Raw genomic sequence first — 27,915 nt, 5'->3', positions numbered from 1 at the left:
CGTTTTAAATTTTCACCTACTTGAATGTGTATGCCAGATTATCAGAATCAGCTTTATTGGCAAAGAATGCGTACACCTACAAGGAATTTGACTCTGTTGCTTTTAATGTACTTACACAGAAATAGACATACATATAAAACAAGGTCAACATTTGACTAGTTGTTCAATCACAAGAGTTGATAGAAATTCATGCATTGTCCTTTTATTTTTTTGGTTATGTTATAGCTAAAAAGACTAAAACTGAAATTAATTTAGGTTCAATTTTATTTTATTTTTACTTTTTACCCAGACAATAAAGTTTGAGTTTAGTTTCAGTTTTTCTTAAAGGATTTAGTTATTATTTAGTTTACTAAAAATATTTTTTCACGGCTTATTTTCGTTTTCCTTTTAGTTTACTATAATAACCCTGTTGACTACTATGACATTTGACTACTAAATATAAAACTGAAGATGGTAGTCATCAGTAATGATTCTTATTTCTATATAAACAATGACATCAGTAGTAATCATGAAGATGTGGTTTTACAGCATTTTAAGTAGTTTGTTCATGTATGTATTGTTTGTTGTGTCTTTTGGCTGATCAAAACCTTTTCCACATATTTAAAATGGTCTTCAGACCAGATTGTTGAGATTTCAGTTTGAGTTTTTAGTTTCATTCAGAATAAAATAATATTCAGGGCATTTGAAGGAACAACATGGCAAAATATATAAAGTCCAACTTTTCAATAACATTTCTATTTAGTTTAGAACTTCTTTCCACCATACAAGCAGTCGTAGTAAAATAAACTTTAGAATAATAGATTTTTCTAATGTTTTAGTAACTTTTGAGTAAATAATGGATTTGTTGTACCTTCACCTAAAAGAAAAAACAAACACTTCTCAGTGCAATATGTAAAAATGAAAGCCAACACTGTCTGTCTGGGGTTGTCGTTGTCGTTGTCATGGTTTATGTTACACACATAATAAGTAGGCTCATTTTGGTGCTGTTTGGTGTAACCTAATACTTAAGAGAGTGTAACATGAACTGTATGTTGTCTGGTTGGCCTGCCTAGTCGCACGACTGATTCTTTTGTCACTCCAAAAGCAAATGTGCGCTGGATCATTCCAGTTGAAGACCTTTATTATGGAGTGAAAGTAACTGGGACCATAATACTCAGATGCCTGATCTTGTAATTCTTAGTGGTACAAGTAGGCTACAGTATGTATTTATTTATGGCTGTCAATCATTTAAAATATTTAATCAAAGTTTATCGCAAATTAATTGCATTTTTTTTTATCTGTTCAAAATCTACCTTAAAGGGAGATCTGTCAAGTATTTAATACTTTAATTATCAACATGCGAGTGAGCAAATATGCTTGCTTTATGCAAATAATGTATATATATATTATTGGAAATCAACAACAGCCATCAGTGTGTCAGTGTGCTGACTTGACTATGACTTGCCCAAAACTGCATGTGATTTATCATAAAGTGGGCATGTCTGTAAAGGGGAGACCCGAACCCATTTTCATTCACATATATTGAGGTCAGAGGTCAAGGAACCCCTTTGAAAATGGCCATGACAGTTTTTCCTCACCAAAATTTAGCACAAGTTTGGAGAGTTATTTAACCTCCTTTGCAACGAGATAGTATGGCCACGTTAACTTTGACAGCCTTAATTTTATTAAAAGCAATGGTGTTGTGTATTCAGTTACTGCTAGGTTATTTGTGACTCAGCACATTTCATCTCTAAAAGGAAAATATTCATCTTTTTATGCATGATTCTTGTCAAATATTCTAACACAGAGCAGATCCTAGCACAGAGGGAGGATGAACCAACAGCCTTGCACCCAGTAGGCTTGTGTGTTTTGTTTGATAGTGTTTACAAAAGGCTTAGCAGATGGGACTGTCGGGATGAGGCCTTTTTGGAAGAGCCTCATGCATTATGTTTATCTTAGACATTCACTTAGGAGCTAAACCAGGCAGGCGGATGCTGGAAGTTGGATCAGACAAAAGTACGCCTTGCTTGGACTACAGTCTAATGAGTGTACCCATTCCATCCGTACTGGATGTCGATACGATTAAATTAGCACTTGGGCTAATTTTAGCCAACTGTATTGATATTTTAATACAGACTAATCCCCGCAGAGATTATCCCTTTGTTATTTATGGAACTTTCACCTGTTTACTTTTGCAATCACATGTTTGGGATGTCAAAAGTTCAAGGGTAATGAGCAGCAAAAGATCAACATGTTGAAGTCCAATGTACTCCTGCAGCCAATCTACGTCACTTGATTAGTCGTGCACAAAAACAAGCACACGCAGCAATTATCGTACTGTACATGTGACAGACTGTGCAAGAACGTCACGCTGCGGAGTGTTTTTTTTTTCCTGAGCTTGTACTCTTATCAGGGAAAAACATTGCATAGCTGTTCACAGGAATTAGCTGTCCCTTATCATCAGCCATACACCGCCACCTTAAAGAGGCCATCCCATTGGCTGAACCCGTTGTGTCCTGTCAGCTGACTGGATTGAGCATACCCTGCGAAGAATAGCCCAGATGAAGGATGACAAAGTTTATGATGGTGTTGTGCAATCGCATCAGATAGCAGTGTACTGGTATTTACCCTTGGGAGGGTTATTCCAACGTGAGGTGGGCCACATTTGAGATTGGATTCAGGATGGCAGGGAGGCACTATCGTCATAATCTGACGGAGGAAAACATTGGTCCCGGTGGAGTATCCTGAGGTGGGGAAAGTAAGAGCTGGTACTCACCTAACTGTAATGAAGAGACAGAGATCCTGGGGGGACAGAGAGCTCCTGGGAAGCAATACAGACGACAACACAGACAACAGTGAACAGGATGAGTCCTCGTCTCTGAGGTTGTCCTGGTCCCTGGTGAGTCAGTGCTGACAGTCGGTCACAGCTTTGGCCTGATGCTGGAGGGCCAACTACACTGTTAGTCATCTTGTACTGTATTGTTTGGTTTGGCAGGTTGCTTGGATTTATTGGTTTATTATTGTGGCCAAGCCTAGTGGTTTGATACTTGACCACAGTGACCACAGTATATGGTGTCAGTTTTAGGGCTACAATTAAGACTGTTTTTAGGGACTGTGAAAGAAGATAGAGGGACACTTTATATAATTTACTTTTTAATACCTGGTGGAAAAGTAGGGCTGCCCCCTCTTAGTCGATTACTCGACTAATCGGTCGTTTTGGTCTTAGTCAACTTTCTTTATTCGATTATTTGTTTCATATGCTTTTTTTTTTAGGGATGCACAGATCCGACATTTTCAGTCCCAATAGCAATACCTGGACTTTGGGTATTGGCCGATCCCGAATACCGATCTGATACCAGTGATTAATTAATTAGCTGTATGCCTCACTGTGTGGAAGTGACTGGGATCAGTCTTTTATGTGTAAGGCAACATCAGGCTTGACAAATATTGCTTTCCTAACTTTGTAAAACTAAATGTGACAAATAAACACATTACTGAATTGTTATTTATTATTAAAATAATAAATCGTGCTCTAGCAACTTGGTAAAAAACAGGAATTACAATTCAAGTGAAAGCTATATAAATGCAGCAACAAATTGGTCAAAACTTAAACGGGAATTAAAATTCCAGTATACAATGTATGTAGTATATAAACATAGAAGTGAGTTGAATATATTGGCCCCATGGTCACCGATACCCGATGAGATGAGTCAGTATTGACATGATATCCGATCCAGTATCGTTATCGGTGCATCCCTACTTGTTTTAATGCTGAATGACTTGTTTCCAAGAAATTTACGGTTGGTTCTTTTGTTGTGATTCTTTTACAGATCTGTTGATTAAATCAACTAATCAATAAGTCACCAATCATATGAGTGTTAGCCGACTTAGAATTTCTTTGGTCGAGGACAGCCCTCGACACTGATGTAGTGTTTGTATTTGAGATGGTCTAAAATATTCTGGCTGGGTTGTGAAGCCTGCAGCACCTGTCTAATCTGCTAGTAAATCCTTATCCAAAATACCAAGCCTGCATGATTTATAGCATAGAAGGAAAAGACAATGGGTAGCAGGCAGCAGGTAAAGTGTGTTGTCACATTGGACTGTGTTGTAGATAACTGGATACTGGCGACTCTCCAGACCTGTGTAAGGGTCATTTGTGCTTTTGACGTGGGATATTCCCTGATATAATAACCTTTACAGTTGAATGGAGCCTTGTTGTTATGACAAACTTCTTTATGTATCTCTGCACTTGGTGTTAACACTGTGTCAGTCCAGAGGACAGGAGCTTTGCACTTGGTGCACCCGCAATATGACTTTCTGTGGTGTCAAAATAAAGTGAAAGTTTAATTCTCCACACTTGTACCAGGTGTTATTTGCTTGATAGCAACGAGACCGTTTATGGTTTTTAGAGATACAGAAAATCCAGATTATGAAGAAAATATGCATAGAGTTGGCCAACAACATGGTACATGTGGACATTTGACCCCTGAAAGTGAAATTATTTTGCAGCTGAGGTGTTTATGCTCCAGACCAGATACATATTTTTCACTGCTTATTTTCATTTTAGTTTCAGTTTTAGTTTATTTTAATAACCCTGTTGACTACTATGACATTTGACTACTAAATATAAAACTGAAGCTGGTAGTAATCACACTGCCTTCGTTTCAGTGATTTTTGATCTTTGCGCCATACAAGCAGTTGTAGTAAAAGTAACTTTAGAATAATAGATTTTTCTAATAGTTTTAGTATCTTTTTTCATTGTGACTGGTTACTTTCCTTCAGACTGTAGTTTCATGTTATCTTCCAGAAGAGTGTCATTGGAGTGAATGTCAACAAAGGGCCTCAACTCAGGCATAACTTGTATTTTTCCCTCTTCCTTGTCTGCAAATGTGGGGTGAAGTTCTTTGAGAGAATTGAGAGCTTCCTGTTGTTGACAGGAAGCCTCGTATCAAATCATCTAAACTCCTCTACAACCCTTTGAACTGACTAACAGTGATGGCTGTCTGATTTCATGATAGTTCTCTGCCTTTGTGTGGTTAGAAGTGTGGGAATTATTCTGAGTGGCCTGCATAAGTTAGTATTTTATTGCTATCTATTCATTAGCTTACTCTCTGGTAAAGCATATCATGCCAGTTTCCCATATTCCATGATGCCACCGTTGCACAAATGCCTCTATTCTCTACCCTACAACACTCCCCACGGCTAGACTCTGAACAAAAGGTCAGTGTGAGATTGGAGCATTTCAAGTTGCATAAACCCGATGAAGTCAGCATGTTTACAAGCCCCACTAAACTAGACCCTGACCCGAGCAAAACAAAATAATGTTTGCTAACTTAATAGTCATATTCACTAAGTGTGTCACAATGCACATATGACTGCAAATAATCTAGTTCAGTAATGAGGCCACAGGAAGGCTGGAAAGTTTGCATGATTAGGCCTTAGAGATACACCGATGCAACTTTTGAAGTCCCGATAACAATACAGATACTTGGGCTTTGGGTATCGGCTGATACCGAGTACCAATACGATACAAGTGTTTAATTAATAAGCTGTATGCCTCACTATGTAGAAGGGACCGGAATCATTGTTTTATGTGTAAGGCAACGTCAGGCTTGACTTAAACATTGTTTTCTTGACTTTGTAAAACAAAATGCAACAAACAAATACAAATTTGTATTTTATTTATACAAATAACATTTTTATTTATTATTAAAGTAATAAATCGTATACCAGAAACTTGGTTAAAAATCTTCAAAATTAACAGAATATTTATCTATTATTAATATAATAAATCCTACACCACTAATTTGGTAAAAAAAAAAAAAATCAAAATTAACAGGAATTACAATTCAGGATTTTTAATGCAGCAAAAAAATTGGTCGAAACTTAAACAGAAATTAAAATTACATTATATAATGTATATAGTATATAAATACAGATCTAAATTGAATAGATCGGACTTAATGTCACCGATACCCGATCCAGCTATTTGAGTCAGTATCGGCCCGATATCCGATCCGGTATCAGTATCGATGCATCCCTATTAGGCCTGTGTAATTTTCTCTCTGATTTAGTAGCTTACAGATTGCTTGTAAAAGAATTTACAGTCTTAGTAACTGCTTCCTGTGCGGGGTTAATCCAAGTCCATATAATTATAGCCACAGTATTAATATTGTATTTGATAGACTTAGCAGAGGGTTATGAATATAAACAAGAAGTCAGCTGCTCCCATTGCAGCAGGGCAGTGGGAACTCTGTGTGAGGTTGTCTCTTGTCATTGTTTGAGCCCAGCCGGCGGCCCCCCTCTCTGATGTTGCTCATGTGGGACAGCGGCCAGTGACAGGCTAACAGTGGCACTCTGGCAGTCTGTATACAGGTCAGGAGATAACAGACACCGCAGGGCAGGCAGGCAGACAGGCAGAAAGGGAGCTGAGATATGAAAACAAAAGACAAATGAGACCGAGCGACAGTCCAGAAAAAGATACTTAAAAGGAGAGACAGCAGTGGATAGACTGAGAGAGAGAGAGAGTGCTAAGTCAAGTGGAAAACTATTAGATTTCACAACTTGTTCAGGCCAAAACTGTCTCCTCTTCCTCCCGAACAGTACTTCCTCATCCTGTCTTTCCCTTAACTCAGCTAATATTTTGTTCTTTTCCCCCCTCCAGGCGGACACCATGAACTACGTAGGCCAGCTGGCAGGTCAGGTGCTGGTCACCGTCAAAGAACTGTACAAGGGCATTAATCAGGCCACGTTGTCGGGCTGCATTGATGTTGTGGTTGTCCGCCAGAGAGATGGCACCTACCAGTGCTCGCCATTCCATGTGCGCTTTGGCAAGTTGGGTGTACTGCGCTCAAAAGAGAAAGTGGTAAGTTCAAGGAGTTTTTATTTCTTTGTTTTCTCTCACTGACATGTTGAAGTTATGTAATCATTAATATGATTGAGCTCCTTATCAAGACACTTCCAAGCTTATGAATCTACAAAAGGAAATTGAGAGAATGAGTATATATAAGAGTGTGTGGCACCTACAAAATGTTTTGTTTCCCTTTTGAAGAAGAACATTTTGAATTTTCATACAGCATAATCAGTCTTCAAGACAACTTAAACATTAGTACATACAGTAATTGTGGCTAGTTCTTTATGAGGTTGTGTCCAAATTAAGCCAGATAATTTCAGTTTTTCTACTCCTAATTTAAAGGCTGTACACTCGAATGGTCCACCACACAACATTTTCACTTATTTGCTTGACCCCTACCAGTCAGGTTACCCATTCTCATGTCTAGGGGCTTCTGCCTGAATTAATGGAGCATCTTTGAACCATTTGGGGAAATGTTTGTTTACTGTAGATGGGTTGTTCTGGGCTTTTCTCCCTCCTTGATAGAAGCCGTTACTATACATTCTTGCCCAAAGATAAGATACAATTAATCATGGTTCAGGTTGAACAATGGTGCTATTTTTAGCGCTCAGTTCTCACCTGAGGAAATTACATTTTTTGTAGCACCTTTGGCCTAGTTGACGGGTAAGGAGATCTAGTTAAGCCTGTTTTGGTACTAGTTTTGATGGTGGAAGTAAATGTAGAGCTAAATATCATGATTTTTAACCTGCTATAGCAACACAACCTTTCTTGTCGAGGTTACTTGAGTTTATCATCTTATATAAAGATTCAGAATATCCCTTTGTATTCAGTTAGTAATTAGTAATGGCTAAAGTTAGATAGCGATGATAATTATTTTAATGTGTTTTCCCACCACTTCACTATGAATGGTGAACTTGTCCATGACTTCTATTCTTAGAACAGTGATGGTGCACTCTGACTCAAAGAAAGCTTATTTACTTGCTTTTGGTTCAGAGTGGGTGATGATTTGTGGTGGATTGACGCTGTTCCACCACCTACCCAGAATGCTGATGGGCTTGGAGGGGAGGAATGAATGAGTGGTTCCTATGGCAACAGCTCTACAACTTGAATGCGTGGGAGGGGGAGGAAACGTGAAGATGAGGGCCTCAACAACAAGGGCTGTTGTGTAACCAACAGTTATGCATGTATCTCTGAGATCACTTATCAGATCCTTGAGGGCTGTTGCTAAATATAAATATATTTTCAGAAGTTACTGGACCAAGTAAATGATGGGATACTTTTCTCTGACATGCATATATATTTTTAAAATTCAGAGTGGGAATGAAGCTGTAGTTGCCAGCCAAATACTAATTAATTTTGGCTGTGGATGGTGTTTCTGTGCCCATACACTCATCATTTTGGTTGGCAACCAGATATGTTTTTAAAAGTACGGTTTGATTCTTAAACATATTTGGGATGATAAGTAAAAATGAATGCATGGATAGCTCATCTTTTCTTCCATTTCCATCCTTCTGGTCAGAAGTAAATACAAACTTCAAAAGTCACATTGGCTATTGCTGTCAGAGAGAAACAACCCAATACTAATTTGAACATCTGCAGGTAGCCATTGCCTCCAGTAATTCCAGTAATCCAGCATGGTGTTGGTAAATCCACAACTCAGCCAAGCGAATGCAGCCTGCCACCGGCTGTGAAAGGCTGAAGAGGAACCTCATTTATTCTGGCTCATTATCAATTGGGCATTGAAATTCCCAGCCATCACTCCCCATACATAAATTGCTCTTAGCAAGCCTGAGGGGGGTGAAATTAAATCTTGAGGCTGCTGAGAAACCACACCATGAGTAAAGGAAAAGATACAACATCACGGATCACAAGAGAAAGAAAAAAACAAACCGAATATGCTGGTGGCCGTTGGTTGAGAATTAATATTGATGATTTGGTTTCAGGTTGTCAGACTGAGCTGAGCACTTGTGAGTCTAATTCTGCCTCCTCTGAAGTCTCGGCCAGACGTGATCTGGTTTTTGCTTTTGTGGTGTCAAGTTTCTGAATGGCCTCAGGTCCACTGGGGGTTTTCCTGCCCGGCAAACATGAATGGCTCTGCTCTATTGGCAGGATCCACAGAATGGGAGCCCAGAGGACTCATACAGTTATTAGGCATTGTAAAGCTCTGGGAGAAAGATGGGGCTGTATGTAGCTCCAGGCCTGACATGTATTGTTGGATGTATACCATAAAACAAGTTGTTTTTAAATCATTTAGAAAATCATAATCAGATGTATATAGATGGATACATACAGTACATGCTGATTAGATGTCAGGCAAACGCCGTTTTCAGACTCCTCTTTTTGATTTTTTACATTGCTTTTATCTTCTACCAGATTGACATCGAAGTGAATGGAGAGCCAGTAGAGCTGCACATGAAGCTCGGTGACAATGGAGAGGCCTTTTTCGTCCAGGAATCCGAGCAGCTGAATGTGAGCACCCAATTAACTACACAGATTAATGAAGCCCACCACTTTGAATATTTAAATTGAAATAACAATACTGTCGCAGGTTAATACCTCAAACATTAATTTAGATGTTTATACTGTGTAAAGCATCGCAGCTAAAGTTAAGTGAGATATTGAACGCACTGTAAATCATTTTTTCCATCCGACATCAACAATACCATCTTGTCCATTCATTTTGTTGCTTGCGAAGCAGAGATCTTTTTAAAATAAGTTTGTTTTGTGTTTCAGTGTAGCAAACAATGTCATCATCCTTTTGATAGGTTTATTATTCAATGAAATATAATGACGATGCCTTTTTAAGAATTTATTTGAAGAAAATTCCATAATCACAAGGAGGATCATATCAGATTAAGCATGGTTTTGTACATGCTACACCAGAAAGACAGTGTCTCACGATGCCTTAAAGGGATGATTCAGGTGTTTTGAAGATGGGTTGTATGAGGTACTTATCCGTAGTCAGTGTATTACCTACAGCATATTATGGTCAGCATGCTCCCAGTTTGGAGAAGCAGACAGGAGTTACCGCAAAACATATTTTAGCCTCCTAAAAAAATCAATAACTAAGTAAGTAAGCAATAATTTAGTGTACACTACATTTAGAATATTTTCACTGCTTTACCTTGCCGTCAGACAGCTATACAGTCTATATTTTCGACGGGGAACTGAAGCCTTTATCTATGCTCTCGCCAAAGCAACCAGACTCCAGTGGAAAAAAAAAACAGTAATTTTGACTCGCAGAACACGTGTGTTACTGGTCTACCGCTGCCTCGATTGGTAAGTTAGTTATTGTTATTGTGTGACTTTGGTTAGTTCAGATTCACCACCGATAGCACAAACAAACTAAACGATCGAGGCAGCGGTAGACCAGCAACTCCTGTGTTCTGCGAGGTCAAACTACAGTTTTTTTTCAATGTAGTCTGGTGGCTTTGGCGAGAGCATAGATGAATACAATGGCTTCAGTTCCCCGTCGGAAAGGGGCTGTCTGACGGCAAGATAAATAAGCGAAAATATTCTAAATATAGCGTTCACTTAAACGCATATAGATTTTTTTTTTATAGGTGGGCCTTTCTTTTAGGTGACTAAAAAACGTTTTGCTGCTGGCCCTGTCGATAGCAGTACATTGCTTTGGTTCCGTGCCGGTACGCCTCTCTGTTTTCCAAACTGGGGGTGTGCCGACCGTCATCTACTGTAGGTAATACACTGACTATGGACCTCATACAACTCCACTTCAAAACCCCTGAACTATCCCTTTAACCTAATCTTAAGGCCTACAGCAACGTACAAGTGTAGCGAAATGTATGTGTGAGGAAAAAATTACTCCACTGTTGTATAGTTGCTATATTTGACAGGTGACCTGTTGCTCAAGCTTTCCAAACTCTCGTTATAACAGCTAAGCAGTGACAACAACCCTGTTCTAGTGGACTTCAGTCATAGTCTAGGAACAGACACTAGGAATCATTAATCTTAACCCTCAAGTTCCTGCCTTCACATGATTTTCATTGATGCTTTAGCAGATTGTCCCTGCCCATCTGGCCACCTCCCCAATCCCCACCGAGAGTCACCTGTTCTGGATCTCAGAGGTTGAGCACAGAGCGCCAAAAGATCTGGAGGATGACCCCGCTGACCAAGAGGACCCACCTGATCCTCCCACTCCAAGCACCATGGCCACAAAGAAGAAGAAGAGACGGAGGAAGAAACACAAAGGAGACCCCCGAAGAGAGGAGCTGACCCCGCCCATGTCCGTCACTACTGGTAATGCAATTGCTGCTAACGCACCTGCTGCTGCTACGACTGCTGCTATGTCCAGCGCTGGGCAAAATGAAGAGATCTTTGAGATGGACCTGAGCTCTGACGAGGAAGCTGCAGCACATGTCTCAAGGTGGGTTCAGGGTCAATGCTCACTGTTGTCTGTTTATATGGAGATGAGTTAATTATGATGTATCTGTTTCATCCTGTATTTAGGTCACCCTCAGTGACCACGATGCGAGACATTGACCCCAAATTACCTGCAGCCAGACACAACCTTGATGGATATCCACTATCTGATGGGGACTGGCCGTCAAATGACAGGTATGTATAGAAAATGGGCAACAACGTCATGGCACATTGCATTCTGGGTAGTGGTTGCCATGATCTGGAATAGCTCCTATTGTTTACATGCATTCATGCATATTCAACCACGAGCACACAGCGACAACAAACACAAATCAACAGAGAAAAAACTGTAATGAAAGTTTATCTAACAAGTGTAGTGAAGTGGTTCTGTTGTAAAGGCTAATGGTGCTCGCTTTGCACACTGACAGCATGTTTGAATGCACAGCCGAAGTAGGGTGGTTAGCCACCATGCTGACAGCATTGATAACTGGGTTACTGGTTACTAAAGGTTAGAGAAGCGAGCTTGAGACCGGAAGGTCACCGGTTCAATACCCTGGACCGGCAGGATAAATCTGGGTGGGGAAAGTGAACCTCATTACCAGCACTGAGGTGCCGTTGAGCAAGGCTCCAGTTGAGCTGCTCAGTGGCCAGCAGATCAGACTGTGGTTGTACTGGGCAGCTTCCAGGTGTGAATGTGTAGCTGTGTGAATGTGATCAGGGTGTTCCTGAAAAAGAGAGCATTGCTCTCAGTGAACCTCCCCATGAATAAATAAAGGTAAAAAAGAAAACTAAGCCAACCGGTCCTGTTACGACTTTGTAAGGGTTATTAGGAGGGCTGTAAATCTATTAAAATATGTAATCGCGATTAATCACACATTTTTTATATGTTCAAAATGTACCTTAAAGGATGATTTGTCAAGTATTTAATACTCTTATCAACATGGGAGTGGGCAAATATGCTTTCTTTATGCAAATGTATGTATATATTAATTATTGGAAATCAATTAACAACACAAAACATTGACAAATATTGTCCAGAAACCCTCACAGGTACTGCATATAACATATAAAATATGTGCATATCATAGCATGGTAAACTGCAGCTCAACAGGCAACAACAGCTGTCAGTGTGTCAGAGTGCTGATTTGACTATGACTTGCCCCAAAATTGCATGTGATTATCATAAAGTGGGCATGTCTGTAAAGGGGAGACTCGTGGGTACCCATAGAACCCATTTTCATTCACATATCTGGAGGTCAGAGGTCAAGGGACCCCTTTGAAAATGGCCATGTCAGTTCTTCCTCGACTTTTTAGCGGTTTATTAGCAAACTGTTTCTTGTAGATTGTCATGTTAATAAGAATACAGCTATTAGAAGTCAATAAATGAAGCTGACTCTGTGACAGCTCAAAAGTTAACGCAGCTAAAGAAGCTCCCAGCCAAGCTCCACAGTTAGGAAACAAGAACAAGCTAATTAATGATAACATAAGCATTTTGACTCGGTGGATGTCATTTTTTATTTCATGTTAAAACAGTGTTTCCCATCCCTCTTTTGATTCCCAGCCGCAGCCTGTCACTCGGTCACTACAGTAGCTTTCAGTCAGTGTACTAAAATACCACAATGCCTTGCGTTGCTCACTGCTGCTCACATCACAATCCCATTCTTTATTGACATGAACACAGAGCCATCGGTAAGGGTGTGACACTTAAATAGACTCTCTTATTGATTGTTTGCTTTTGGTCATCTATCCCTTTAGTCACGGCTTGTCTCAGGCCTTTTCCCCAAAGAGTGACTCTGAACTGATGGTCAGGCCCTCAGAGAGTTTGCTCAGAGCTGAGTCACACATGCAGTGGACCTGGGGGGAGTTTCCAGAAACAACCAGGGTAAGCAGCTCTCTCCAGTATCATTCAGAGGTACGTAGTTCTCAGTATACTCTCCTCTTTATAACTTTTTTTCCCCCCTGATATCCAAAATCCAGATCACCAAAAAAGAGAAACCAGAACTGATAAAAACAGTGACCATCACCCCATCGGAGAGCACCCACTTCCGTGTCATCCTCAGTTCCGAGGCCATGGAGAACGACGCCGAGATTGAAAGGGGAGATGCTGCCCCCTCCTCAATGTGCACCATCGTCAAGCCCGAGCCACGCACCCCTATCACCACTGTAACACCTGTGATTCCTCTCGCATCTGTCGGCACCATGACCTCTGTGAGTCCTGTAACCCCCACAGAGCCGCTGGATATCCTTCTACCCAATGTGGCAACCTCTACTCCTTTCAACGGCCAACTGAGCGATTCACCCTCTAAGAAGAAAGGTACGTTTGCTTCGTTATCAGTTCCCTTTTTTCAGCCAACTCCTGGTTAGTTGTGATTGCACATTAACTCATACATTCTTGTTGTTGAATGAAGGTGTCCCAAAGAGGAGCCAGCACCAGGGTCCTGAGGATATCTACCTAGATGACCTGAATGTACTTGAACCTGATGTTGCTGCACGATATTTTCCTAAGAGGTTAGATTACGAAAGAGGCACCTAATTAATGTCCTGGCCTGATTTTGATTAAAAATGGAAATGTGGTCTATTTTAAAACGAAACGAAGCATCATGTTGTACTCTTCTGTTGCTCCAGTGAGGCTGAGGCAGCGACAAAGCACTGGATGGACTCAGAGATGCACTCTGGTTCTCAGTCTCCACAGTCGGTGGGCAGTGCAGCAGCTGACAGCGGGACAGAGTGTCTCTCTGACTCGGCTAGTGACGTCCCCGACGTCACTCTCTCTCTGTGCGGAGGCCTCACAGAAAATGCTGAAATATCCAAAGGTACACGAGAATAGCACTCATAAAAAATGTAACCGAAAGTGCACTTAGTACTTTTATGCAGGATTGATAGTTAACCTCAGCCAGTAGAGCCGTACTAAATTCATTGTGTATCTACAAAGTTTCCTTACTCACATGCCGCTTATTTACGCCCACAAATCTATTGTTGCCAAAATAGTGCTGCAGGGATGATGTATTTTTGTAGGCCAACCGGGAAGTTAGAATCACACGGGTTCCCTTGACAAAAAGACAATGGGATTTTTCCATTGTGCTTTGGATTATTGCAGAAAATAAGCTCTGTGGCAAACCAACATTTATGATACTTACATGTTTTGTTTCGTAAAGGAACACCACATTTATGATTTTTGAGGTGTAAATGCAATCACCAGAAGTAAAACGCTAACGGCTTTAAACAAACTACACCACGGTCGCATGAGCGCGAGTATAAACAATGACGGGTCTGCGTGATGTCGTTTGGTAGTCTCATTTAGCCACTTGTTAGCAACCTCCATTTTGAAGACACGAAAAAGCTTCAAAATACAGAAGTTGGGTATTTATTGATGCATTGTATTTTGTAGAACAAAACGTTTAACTCTCTTAAGCTTGTGTTAACGACGGACCTTATTTCAGGCATCTCATCTAAACAAACAATGACTTCGAGACAAGGGAACTGGAAGTGCTAAAATGCTAACTAATTTCTGTGTTTTAGTACTCATTCCTGTAACACTATTTTACATGCTTCATACTTTTCGTCCAACAACGTCACAACATTCAGTTGAAAGGTCACACACAACTTTATCATCATCATCATCATCATCATCGCAGCGTGCAGGTTTTGGTTGCTTAGTAACGGCAGTAGCGCAGCCCAAGCACATTGGATAAAAGGATGAAAGCGGCACGGCTGTTGTTTTCCACACGTTCTTTAGACGCAACATGTGAACGGCACCTATCCCAATTAGCAGGCCTCCAGCCACTGTTAGTTGAGGCTCTATCCATACAAATACATCAGCTTGGTATGTGTAACGGTAACAATGTTTGCGCCCACATTACCCCAAGTGTCTATTTTAATGGGGTTGAATCCCGACAGCACTTTCTCTCTTGTATCTCGTACACTCTTCTGGAAGTGCTTCTCAGCTGATGTGGCTGATGGAAGAAAAAGTTTCCTGACCTTTCTATGTGGCTTTAAGTAAGATGATATGGCTCACCGCCACTGACCTTTTCATCGGCTGTCTTTAATTAACAGTCCTCTCCCTTCTGTGTTTGCAGAAAGGTTCATGGAGCACATCATCACCTATCAAGAATTTGCTGAAACTCCAGCAATTATAGATAACCCCAACCTGGTAGTAAAGATAGGAAATAGGTAAGCAAGCATTTTTATTTCACACATGAAGTGTACAAGTGATAAGCGTGTGGTCAATATTGACTCTGCCTGTGTTCTCAGATATTATAACTGGACACTAGCTGCACCCTTGATTCTAAGTCTACAAGCATTTCAGAAGAACTTACCAAAGGTAACTGTGATCTTGGTTTTCTGTCATCAGTACATACGTGTCATTGTAAATCTGCAACTAGCTCATCGTTAACTGTCTTCTTGTTTATCACAGGCTACAGAGGAGGCCTGGGTGAAGGAGAAAATGCCAAAGAAGTCAGGCCGCTGGTGGTTCTGGCGAAAAAGGGCAGATAGTGCAATCAAGCAGGTGTGCATGTTATCATAAGTATTAAAAACCTCCTGCAAATCTATCACTTTCTTTTTTTTTGTAAGGTTCTCATCCAAATGTATAGCCTTTTGTTTTTATATCTATTTTATATCTTGGGATATTTTCCCTTTATATCTTCCAGTCGGAGACGAAGCCTGAAAATAAGGAGGAGTCTCATCTGGAGGAGGAAGGACCCTCCATGTCTCAGGAGAAACTTCCATTGCCGTAAGTGGTATCAAAGGTTTATTAATACTCAGCTAAGTCAAGTGAGTTCAGTGACGTGTTGAACTCCGGCATGACGTTGTAAAACGCTTTATAAACATGTTGTTTTATGACAACTCGGCATAATCACATTATATTGCGATGAACAGAGTTGTTTAGGCGGGGTTGCAAGGCAGATCACGAAGAGCTGAGTATGTTAAGTGAAATCTTATTTTATATATTTAATCAGCTTCAAATCTTGAATAGTTTTTCCACAATATTTTTGTTTACATTTTTAACGGCATGAAATACAAACTTTTACATTGGTATAATATATAACACAATATACATTTGCTAAACTAAGAAAGAAAAAAAACATCACAAAACACCCCTGTTTTATTAAATGGTAAACTTTACAAAATGGAGTATATTAATTGCAACAGATGCAAAATATAACACATTTTAGAAGACAAATACAAATTCTGCGATGTCGGAAACTGCGGCCACAGAAATTAGTCACTCACTTGATCATCTGTTCAATCTTAATCCTTCAGATAATTAATAAAGAGTCTCCATACATTTTTAAATATATTTTGTTCAGCCTTTAATATGTAAGTTATTATTTCTAATGGAAGGCTTGATAACATCTGTCTTACCCATTGAGTAGTGCTTGGTCTGTGGATAGTTCTCCATATGAATTGTTTTTGATTCCCTGTAGGCCTAAAGCAGGAGACTCATCCAGTGACGAAGAGGCCAAGGAGGTGAGCGCTGTGTCCTGTCAGGAGAGACTTCAGCCAGTAGACAGTCAACACCACCCCGGCCCGTGCACTTACAGGAAGTCACTACGCCTCTCCTCTGATCAGATAGTAAGTACATTCTTCCACACGTGTTTTCATTCTTCAAAATCATCCAGATAACTTCTTTAAAAGTATGGCATTCAACTTTTTGATATTATCAAGCTGTACTTTTATTTGACAAATAAACATTTGGCTCAGAGTATATGATTAATCAGATCACAAACTGGAGTGTGGAGCACTCAATGACATACTTTTAAGGGGTTTATTTTGTAGTTTAGAGCTCCCTCTGCTGGCTGGCTGTGAACTGCATAGTGTTTGCTCCACTAACAGTCTTTAGGGGGCTCTAAAGACCTGTATATGTTCGTTGTACTGTGGTAAAACAAATCACACTAGAGAGTAATGCCTACACTGTTGGAACACATGTTAGTGAATGAAATCGCTTGTGCCTTCAGAATGCCTTCACTGTCTTCCTTGTGTCAACCAGGCCAGTCTGAAACTGAAGGAGGGACCTAATGATGTGACGTTCAGCATCACCACCCAATACCAGGGCACATGCCGCTGCGAGGGCACCATCTACCTGTGGAACTGGGACGACAAAGTCATTATCTCTGACATCGATGGCACCATCACCAAGTACGTGCTTCCAAGTCACACAAAACATATTAACCCCTCTAATCAGAGTAACGGTGCTGAACTTCTATGAGGCGTTATTCTACTTTTATCTCACTATATAGCACATGAATGTACACACAAATACCAGGGCTGTCAATCGATTAAAATATTTAATCGCGATTAATCACATGGTTGTCCATGATTATTTAATTGCAAATTAATCGCACATTTTTTATTTGTTCAAAATGTAACTTGAAGGGAGATTTGGCAGATATGCTTGCTTTTTGCAAATGTATGTACAAAACAAAACATTGACAAATATTGTCGAGAAACCCTCACAGGTACTGTGTTTAGCATACAAAACAACAGCTGTGAGTGTGCTGACTTGACTATGATTTGCCCAAACTGCTTGTGATTATCATAAAGTGGGCATGTCTGTAAAGGGGAGACTCGTGGGTACCCATAGAACCCATTTTCATTCAGTTATCTTGAGGTCAGAGGTCAAGGGACCCCTTTGAAAATGGCCATGCCAGTTTTTCCTCGCCAAAATTTAGCGTACGTTTGGAGTGTTATTTAGCCTGCTTCCCGACAAGCTAGCATGACATGGTTGGTACCAATGGATTCTTTGGGTTTTTCTAGTTTCATGTGACACAATATCTTCACTATATCTTTAGAACTGAGCCCGATACTTCCTCCAGAGATTGATTGTGTTAATGCGTTAAAGAAATTAGTGTTGTTAAAACGCGTTGTTACCGCGTTATCTTTGACTGCCCTAATAAATACTAAACAATAATTTGTGGCAAACTAGCTTTGAGTGAAAGTAGGAGAAACAGTTCTAACTTTTTTTAACTATACTGATTGTGGGCAGTACTGAACAAAACAGTAAATTACTGTTATTGTTAAACGCTTTACATTGTCCAGGGTTTATCAATTCTCCACCAGTGCATGGGATTTTCTTCCCTTAGGTTGTGTATAATAACATCTTCTTGTGCGTGCTCATGATATATTCTTTAGGCATGTACTGTATATGAGGAGTAATCAACCCGTTACTCATACTCTTGTCGTAGCCTTTTTGCACTTTTTGTAATATATAGTATCAAATCATGCACCTGTGTAACATATGACGCATGTTCGCCTTGGATCACGCATTCATATTGCAAGAAAGGAAGTGATCTATGCATTAGCGAGTCAGCACCTGTGTGATGCTATTTTTAGTGCCTCGTGTCTATAAATTGCTCACATACATACTGTGAAATACAGCTCCTAATGTGATGATTAGTGTGATCGCTGCAGATGAAAGCCAACAATTGAATGAACAGTGACTCAAAGGGAGAGTTCGGGTGTTTTGAAATGGGGTTGTATGAGTTATTTATCCATAGTCAGTGTATTACCTACAGTAGATGATGGTCGGCACACCCCCAGTTTGGTGAAACAGACAAGAGTACCAGCACTGGAGCAAAGCAATGTACTGCTGTTGACGGGGGCTGCAGCAAAACGTATTTTAACCACCCACCTAAAAAAATCAATATCAGTTTATGTGTACGCTATATTTAGAATATTTTCAAAACTTTACATGGAACTGAAGCCGTCATCTATGCTCTCATCAAAGCCACCAGACTCCATTGATAATAGGGGTTTACCTCGCACAACACAGGAGTTGTTAGTCTACTGCTGCTTCGATTAGTTATTTTGTTTGTGGTATTGTGTGACTTTGGTGAATCCGAACTAACCCTTTAAAACACCAAAATCACACAATAATGGTACATGGCCACAGGGGCGTTTTTTATCTCGAGGGATCACCTCACTTCCCAGCATTGGACGCTTGATGGGCTGCCAATAGACACAAGGCACTAGGCACCTGATTGGATGAACTCTTACCCGCGTGGGCTGCTGCTCTCAGCTTTCAAGCCGGACCCAACATGGCGGCTCGTTTGGAAACTTTTTTCTCTTATATCACGAAAACAGTTCACCGAAATGTGTTTCTGAAAACATTTGAGGCGAGAAATGAGCCATGCAGTTGCTGAGTCTTTATTTTGGATCAACAACGTTTAGTTTAAAAGTTTCTAGGGAGATTCCAGATGTGGCGAGTTGTGCCGGACGCCCCTGATTTGCATAAAGTAGCATAGACCTAACTCTATGCATATTAGGAGTGGGTAACATGACGGTCCATCTCTCAAATCGCGCCGCCACGCTACCAGGATGCATTGCACGGCTGCTTACATAGACAATGAATAGGAAGCGTGGAAAGGACGGAGGCTGTGGACACGTACTATAACTCCTGTGTTCTGCGAAGTAAAATTAGTGTTTTTGTCAAAGGAGTCTGGTGGCTTTAAGAGCATTGATAAGTTTCACTTTCAGTTCACTTACCCGTCGGAAGGGGCTGTCTGACGGCAAGATAAAGCGATAAAAATATTCCAAATATAGCATACACTTAAACTGACATTAAGTTTTTGCTGCCCCCGTCCACAGCAGTACATTGCTTTGCTCCCGTGCAGTAACTCCTGTCTGCTTCTCCAAACTGGAGGCGTGCCGACTGTCATCTACTGTAGGTAATACACTGACTATGGATAAGTACCTCATACAACTCCACTTCAAAAAATCCGAATTATCTCTTTAAGTTGTTGCAGAACATTTGAAGGATTCGATGATTAAATGAAAGAAAGGAAGATGATAAATAAGTTTTGCTTCTTCGACATCTTGTGCAGTTTTCTTAGCAACTCTTTCTTTGCCACGGACAAATTCAAGTCCTTCTCAAAGAGCAGATATTAAGTCCATAATCTATGGATTTTTCTAATTAGCTTAAAGCTAGCTCCATCTCATTTGACGCAAGTGTGATGTCTGCCTGACGCACACTCTATGAGGTTCATAGGTGGTCAACATCAAACAGGTCCCGATTGACTGAAGCTTATCATCTCTGTGACCCTTTAGGGCAACCTGTGACATGTGGCTTTCTTTGAGTAACAGGGTGAAGAGCACGGGGACTATAATGAGCCCATTTACATTTCATTCTGTAAGCACACACCGCTATAAGCTGCGGTTGAGACAGTGCCTGCCCCATGGGCCCGTATTCCTCATTAGTGGAGAACAGTCCATAATGTTCTGTTTATGATGAAATGGTAAAGTAGTTATGGTGCTTTATGTGACCTTCTTTCAAAGGTCTCTACTACCAATCTGCTTTTTGTTTGTTTTACTCTTACTCTCATCTGCTACGTTTCTCAATGATGTACCTGCAGGTACCTCTGTCTTTATGTCACTAATATCTGTATGTGTTTTTTTTATGTTTTAGGTCAGATGTGTTTGGGCAGATCCTGCCACAGTTGGGGAAGGACTGGACCCACCAGGGCATTGCCAAGCTCTACCACTCAGTAGCTGAGTAAGTGCACAACAACCCTGATTAGTCACAGAGGAAAGATGAATGGTTGGTCAGTGGTTAGCACTGTCTGAGTCTGATTCCCAGTAGTCTCTCTGCGGAGTTGATATTTTCTCCCAGTGTTTGCGTGGGGTGCTTTGAGGTTGATGACTCAGGGAGTTTAACTATATTCAAGACAGAGTTATTGTAGAAACTAAAAACACCATGAAACTCCATGTCATGCAGACAATAGAAATAAGCTATAGTGATATTAGTATTAATAACAATGTGTAGTAGTAATAATAAGTGTGTGTGAGTTGTCTGAATCTATGCGTCACTCCTGTGATGGATTGGCTCCAGCCCCCTGTGACTTGGGTTGTAAACTTCCAGGAATATTCAAGGTGTAAACTTTCAGGAATGGGAATTAACGGGAACTAACATGAATAAATTGTAATCCCTGAAGGATAAGAGGGTATAGCTAATGGGTGGATGGTATGACATCTGCACATTATGAAAGCAGCTGATCTTATTAAAGTGCTATTCTTAGTAATTGCTAATGATGGTCGTGATATTAAACTGTACTGGAACAACCGTTAATGAGCACCGCTCTCCCCATTGGCAGGAACGGCTACAAGTTCCTGTACTGCTCAGCACGGGCTATTGGCATGGCGGACATGACAAGAGGTTACCTGCAGTGGGTCAATGATGGAGGCACCATTCTGCCCCGGGGACCTCTCATGCTGTCTCCAAGCAGCCTCTTCTCTGCCTTCCACAGGTACAAGAACATACTACATACAGTAAATGGCTTCAAGTTTCAGTGTCATAAATACTTTTTATTACCGAGGTCATCACATACATTAAAGAGGACTTGTGGTGCCTTCAAATGAAACTCGTGAGCTCGTGTTTACAACATGGGAAGTCGTGTACACAATATGCTTGGTGTTAAAGTGACTAACTCATGAGAACACCGCTGCTAAGCAACGGCAATATTAACGTTCCTGTCGACGTCTGGAAGCTTAAGAGTCTAACAGTTTAGCAAGCCAGCAAGTGGGTAACATAATGCAGGAAATGCAAAGGCATATTGATAGAGGAAAAAGATGAGGCCGTTGGGAATATCCACATTTTGCTAGACATATTATAAAATTACGAAGTAAAACAATATACGACTTCTGACAACGTCAACAAACACGCCACACCTCGTAATCTCTGAGCTTTCAGAAACTTTCCACTTAGGAGGTTGTGAATACCACGAGAGGGGGGCGTTCATATGGACTCTTCTCGTGAACACGGTAAACACCACCCAATTTGAAGGCACCACTTTTATGCTTTTGTGTTTTTCCCTTTCCTTTAGTGTGCTATATAGTTTTTTGTTATGTAAAAGGTCTTGATTCATGTCCTGCCTTTTCTTCCATTACGTGGTGATGTCACCAAGTAACACATTTGCATAACGGCTGGTTTGGCACGCCCTCAAATGAAACTAGTTAGAGTGGAGCTGGATTGGAGTCCAAAGAGTTTGGTTCGGTCGACCAATCACAAGGGGGAGTAGGAGTGTGTTTCAGAAAGAGGGTGAAAAGAGGTGGAGCAGCACAACCAGTATGAGAAAAATAAAGCGTTTTTTTAACATGACAGTTCTAGTAGAAACCCAAAATACAAGTATGCACTTGAAAATAAGCATAATAGATCCTCTTTAAATCCTCATTATCACAATTTCAAAACCATTCCATATTTGTCTCCCTTCAAAGTATAATCCTTTTTGTCTGCAAACTTAATTTCACATTAAATATCCCCAAGTTTCTCCGACTCCAAATCCTCTTACAATTATAATAATAAGCCTTTCATATGCAGAGGTTGTTAAGGCTACAGAAAACTCAAACTCGTGAATTTCTAACTCAATAGGTGTTGATAGCCTCGCCAGCAGCTCCTAGAAATACACTCATGTTCAGCATCTCTCTTAACTTTATTTTTTCATCTTTTCCACAGTCGGTTCTGAACGGTTGAGAATTGTGTCCTCACAGACGGGGACAGCTGTCAAGGCAATGCCTTTGATGGGCGATTGACATGGTTATTAATAAGCTAATCAGACTTAAGAGAATGGCAACTTGCTGATTTCAGTGTAGCATTGAGCTCTGGATTTAATATTATAAGAGACCATAAAGAATCCAAGCAGCTACTCCACTCTACGCTCTATTGCACAATTTAGCTGGTAATCGATGCAGACATTATTGGCCTTGGTAAACAATATGTAGTACAAGTTGTGATGATAATTTGTGATAGCGTGTGTTAGTGTCGAGTTAATTAAACAACTGTAACAGTACACGTATTGTTACAGCTGTAGCTTTGTGTGGACATAAATGTCAGTGGCTTGTTGACATTGCTGAATTAATGTGGCTGTCTCCCACCCTCTGGCTTAAATACTGTACGCACACAACACGCACAGACAATAAAAAACAGGCCCTGTTATGCCATACAGTACAGGCCCATTAGCAATTTGAAGCACGTAACATGGTCAGAGTGTTTTTCTCAGTTGTCCCCAGTGTGCTCCGTCAAATGTCAACACAAGTAAACAAACTTTCTGTTTAGTTTAGTTGAGCTGCTCTGATGTATTTTCATCTTAATCATACTTCATTTCAACGGGATTCTTCTGTGACCTTTACCATGCACATTATGGTTAATGTGTCACCATAGCAACCTACAGCATGTGGATTTTTGTGACATGTCTTTAAGAGGAAATGTTATGTTTAGATATGCAAATGAGGCATTATCTTATTAAATATGCACTAATGTGCATACATTTCCAGAACAGAAATCTAAACATTGTATAAAGCCAGATTCAAAATTCTTTTTTCATTTTGTTGACATATTAGAGTCAAAGGTTTTACTGAGGGAAATTTGGATATCTCTTTGTATCACTCCATAAATAAGAAAATACAGCCACAAATCCATTTCTGCCGTGTTTTTAGGAATAAAATGTTTTATAAATCAGGCTATGAATGATTTATGAACAAACATCAAAACATCACCATCAAACAAGACCTTCAGAATATAGATAGGAATGAAGTTTGATGTATGTAAGTGCTACTGAAGTGGAAATTTCTGTCTGAGAGAAAACTCATTTTGAGAAAATGGCCTTTAAAGATATTTATTGTAAAATTCCATACATTTTGAAGACACTACAGGTCAATAGGGTAAACACTTTAAACTAATAGATATCACCATGAAACCTCCCTAGTTAGTTACTTACATTAAGGCAAATATTTTTTGTATTACAAGTTGTCTAAAATATTATGTTTAAATATGCAAATGAGGCATTATCTAATGCTAACATTTGGTGAATTTAGCCAAAATCTACAGATGCAAATCGACAAAGTAGTAAAATAAACACCTAAATGTGTATTTTGGATGTTTTCTTTCCACTAGTCTGAAAGAAGACATGTTATGGAAGCAAAATAGCCCAAAATCTCAAAATTAACCAGTGCATGAAAAACAATGTTTTTGCCTGGGGGGTTTCGCCTTAAGTTGCTCATATCTGCATTATTAACACGACCACATTGATTTCATTTGCATGTCAAAGAGACCTCCCTACCATCTGAGCATGTAGCAAAGCTAGACTAAAGTGGTGATTTTAACTGATATTTGTGTTTATATAGATGTTTAACATGTGTACCTACAGTATTTACAGAGGGGAAAAAAGCAAATCCAAAGAGATTAGAAGAAAGAAGATTGCATGTATTTGATCAAATTAGCTTTAATTCAGACTCGACCCATGCTGAGGACATGTGTACAGTATGTGTGTTTTCTCTAATCAAAGTGTCTGTTTGCTTCAGGGAGGTCATCGAGAAGAAACCAGAGATCTTCAAGATTCAATGCCTTACAGATATCAAGAACCTGTTCCAGCATAACAAGCAGCCATTCTACGCCGCCTTTGGGAATAGAGCTAATGTGAGTTAATGGATGTTTGAAGATGTCAGACTCCCAGACATTAAAGCACTCGCTGTTACATGTCAGTGAGCTGTGTTTGCAGAAGTCGATGCAGACATGATGTATTACAAGATCAACATGACACGTTGGCTATCAATTAGCAGACACAAACATATGAAATCAGTACTGGGCTGAACCAGAGCTGAGGTCACTGGCGGAGTACGGTGCCATGTGACATGGTCTGTGGAAAGGAGCTCAAGCCGGGCACAGCGTCCCATCTTCAGCTGCATAAACACCAACACCCAGATGAAGTACTGGGTCGGCCATCAGACCTTTGTCTGTCTCTGACGCTCGCCAAAGAAAAGAAAACAAGAAAAAACAACACACACAGTCTTGTACTTGCCCATCAAAACATTCAGCCTAGTAATATTTTGCCATTACGTGCATTAGGTGGAACACAAACAGGAAATCTGTGGTTAATGTTATTAACGCCCTTATGTCAGTTTGTACCCGTGTGTGTTGTGTATGAGAGCTACTTTCTGGTAATTACATGATTAAGTGTTCTCAGATGGCTTTTTAAAGGCCCAGTCGCTAATTTTGCATCATATATAAATTAGTTTTATTCACATACTTTTATCTAAGAGGTGTGTGTTTTTGAACTAATCATAATTGAGCCTGTTTTGTGCTTATAAACATCTGGAAACATAAACTTCAATGTGGGACTGTTACGAGTCCTGTGTTTTTAAATTGTACTGGCTACCGTTTTATTTACATTTTGGATCACAGATTGTGTTTTTAACCGTTTTTTCTCCGTACAGGATGTGTTTGCCTATAAGGAGGTGGGAGTTCCAGTGTGTAGGATCTTCACAGTCAACCCAAAAGGAGAGCTGATCCAGGAGCAGACCAAGGGCAACAAGTCCTCGTAAGTACATCAACTGACTGGTTCTTTCTGTCTCACTGTAGAGATCCCTAATAGTAAGAATAAGACATTGGTACCATAAGAATAAGAATAAGTCCAACAAGTTTGACAAACTTGTGGACTCATTGTACTATATAATATCTGAAAAAATACCCAACAAATGGGATATTTTGAGAGCCAGAAATATTAGCATAAAGCTGCATTCATGAATATTTTTATCAGGGTTCCCGCGGATCCTTAAAAAGTCTCAAAAGGCATTGAATTCATTATCCAAAAATAAGGCCTTACTTTGTACCAAAATGTCTTAAATCAATCTTTAAAACATCTTATAAATTCGAAGACATTCTAAGCCCGCCCACTTTTTAGCGGTCCAATCAAATACGGAGGATTCAGTTTCAGTAGGCAACAAGTTTTTGGCATCATTGGGCAAAAATTCCATAATAACCTTTCAGCATATTGTAATTCAAGTGTTCTGAAAGATAACTAGACTTCTGCATCTCCTCCTCGACGGGAGACTTTGGCCAATCACAGGTAATTTCAGAGAGAGAGCGTTCCTATTGGCTTTGCTCCGGCTGGTGGGCGGTGCTTCGTATTTCCTCAACAGATCTCAACATTGGTCACAAACTTTCTCATTTTACAGCTAAACAGTACACTACAAGATGTTTCTGAAAACATTTGAGGTGAGAAATACGCATTACAGTAACATAATATTAATTCATATTTGATCAGCGCTGCCTAGTTTGACAGTTTGATCGGAGTTCGTGAGTGATTGACTGCTGCTCAGAGACGGCAGACTCCAGATCAGCTCTGATTGGTTGTTTTTTTTCCAGTCTGTGAAATCTTGCAGATGCCATTAGGAGCATAGGAGAACACAGAGGCACATGACTTTTTTCCAGATTACCTGTCTCATGCACTAGTGTCAGGATATAGTGACCGTTTTATAAAAATAACTTTTTTTTAATCATATTTGCTCCATATCTACCCACTGCTGTATTAAATCCCTCTTGTAATTGTACACCACTCAAATATTCCATTTCACTGGAACTTTAATTAAAACCTACAGAGTTCTGTGATCACTGCATTTTGTTTTGTTTTTTGTGTGTTTTCCTAAGAAACTAAAAATAATAGTTCCAGATTTCAGTATTTAACTCTTAATCATTTCTTTTCTCTGTCCATCTTTGTGACCTCGTCTTTCTCTCCACAGTTACAGCCGGCTCAGTGAGCTGGTGGAGCACGTGTTCCCTCTGTTGAGCAAAGAGCAGAACGAGGCCTTTGTGTTGCCGGAGTACAGCTCTTTCTGTTACTGGAGACAGCCCATACCAGACATCAACCCTGATGAACTGCTCTAATCCGGCACATATGGATACCCAGGTGCTCATATACAGTACATGCGACTGGACTGTGCACTTGAATGCATCTCCAGGAAACACATGGACTGAAACCCAAATAGTACTCAGACATGCACACACAGTAACAGGGTTTTGACCATAAACACAAAAAAAAAAGCTGTTAAACAGTAACTACCCATTTGAGATGTGTGGACGTTATCTCCAGAACAGTAAATCCTGATCAATAATCCCTGAAAACTTTCATCTAATCACCAAGTAAATGATCATCCTTCCTCCTGCCTGTGAAGGCATCCTAAACCCAATGAGCGCTCTGTAGTCCCCGTAGGAGTACAGGGATAAAGATCTGAGACTAATCTTTTCTCTCTAGCAAACAGGATGGTCTGCATTTGCCATCAGGGACGACGACTGAAGCCCCACGCGGTGCATTATAGCCCTTAGCACCAGAGTCCGAGCTGTGCAGAAGGAAAAGACGTTCACATTTCCTGAACGCCCTGAAGAAGTGAAACGAAATCTTCAAAGCGAAAAAGACACACAGGGTAGGCAATTAACACAACCACTAGTCATATGCCGGTAATATTTAGCTGTGGCTGCTGTGTTTGCCTGGACAAACAGTCGTTATTCTGCTCTAAAACATTAAGTAAAATAGTGATAGTGGCTGGCAAATAACTGCGACACCACCTATGAACCACTCACAGCAGTTAGTTACCAGAAAGCTACTGAAGGTGTTCAGTTTTGATCCCGACTCTCTGGACTGTGTGGTCATTAGTTCACTGTTGCTGGAGCAGATTTTCCCTGGAGAGCTTTCATGTTTTAATATTCAAGGTCATACCAGGGATATACTTTTGCCAACAAGTATGTGAAGATGCACATTTGAGATGTGACTTAAAAAAAAACTAAATGAAGGAGCTTCATGGTGTATTGTCTCGCTGTTATTTTAATATCTGTTATACAAGCTCTGGCGAATCAAGTGTGTTTTTGTTAACAATGCAGTCATTATTTATGATAATTGGTATGTTTAAGTTATTGATTTCTATCGTGATGCCTTTGCTTG

General features: G+C 40.1%; 1 protein-coding gene across 6 annotated transcripts in view; it reads left to right on the top strand.

Moving 5' to 3' along the window:
• lpin2 (lipin 2) overlaps positions 1 to 27,915 on the top strand; it is a 32,040-nt gene extending 4,125 nt beyond the window's left edge. Inside the window, exons 1-21 of one of the 6 annotated variants that reach the window (XM_037787970.1) lie at positions 2,532 to 2,878; positions 6,644 to 6,844; positions 9,206 to 9,301; positions 10,849 to 11,216; positions 11,300 to 11,407; positions 12,968 to 13,094; positions 13,190 to 13,526; positions 13,621 to 13,720; positions 13,838 to 14,025; positions 15,289 to 15,382; positions 15,464 to 15,533; positions 15,627 to 15,719; positions 15,862 to 15,944; positions 16,639 to 16,786; positions 17,202 to 17,350; positions 20,616 to 20,702; positions 21,301 to 21,453; positions 24,503 to 24,617; positions 25,415 to 25,518; positions 26,720 to 26,886; positions 27,232 to 27,915. In XM_037787970.1, coding sequence (XP_037643898.1) covers positions 2,765 to 2,878; positions 6,644 to 6,844; positions 9,206 to 9,301; positions 10,849 to 11,216; positions 11,300 to 11,407; positions 12,968 to 13,094; positions 13,190 to 13,526; positions 13,621 to 13,720; positions 13,838 to 14,025; positions 15,289 to 15,382; positions 15,464 to 15,533; positions 15,627 to 15,719; positions 15,862 to 15,944; positions 16,639 to 16,786; positions 17,202 to 17,350; positions 20,616 to 20,702; positions 21,301 to 21,453; positions 24,503 to 24,617; positions 25,415 to 25,518; positions 26,720 to 26,864 — 2,880 coding nt within the window. In that variant the 5' untranslated portion in view covers positions 2,532 to 2,764 and the 3' untranslated portion in view covers positions 26,865 to 26,886; positions 27,232 to 27,915. Of the gene's footprint in view, positions 1 to 2,530; positions 2,879 to 6,643; positions 6,845 to 9,205; positions 9,302 to 10,848; positions 11,217 to 11,299; positions 11,408 to 12,967; positions 13,095 to 13,189; positions 13,527 to 13,620; positions 13,721 to 13,837; positions 14,026 to 15,288; positions 15,383 to 15,463; positions 15,534 to 15,626; positions 15,720 to 15,861; positions 15,945 to 16,638; positions 16,787 to 17,201; positions 17,351 to 20,615; positions 20,703 to 21,300; positions 21,454 to 24,502; positions 24,618 to 25,414; positions 25,519 to 26,155; positions 26,196 to 26,719 lie in introns of those variants that run through there. The other 5 variants (XM_037787974.1, XM_037787973.1, XM_037787969.1 and 2 more) reach the window with 5 other exon arrangements.

This window comes from Sebastes umbrosus, chromosome 12 (genome assembly GCF_015220745.1).
Source record: "Sebastes umbrosus isolate fSebUmb1 chromosome 12, fSebUmb1.pri, whole genome shotgun sequence".
Taxonomy (NCBI): domain Eukaryota; kingdom Metazoa; phylum Chordata; class Actinopteri; order Perciformes; family Sebastidae; genus Sebastes; species Sebastes umbrosus.
The sequence above is the reverse complement of the archived record's forward strand: the minus strand, read 5'-3'. Positions and strand labels throughout refer to the sequence as shown.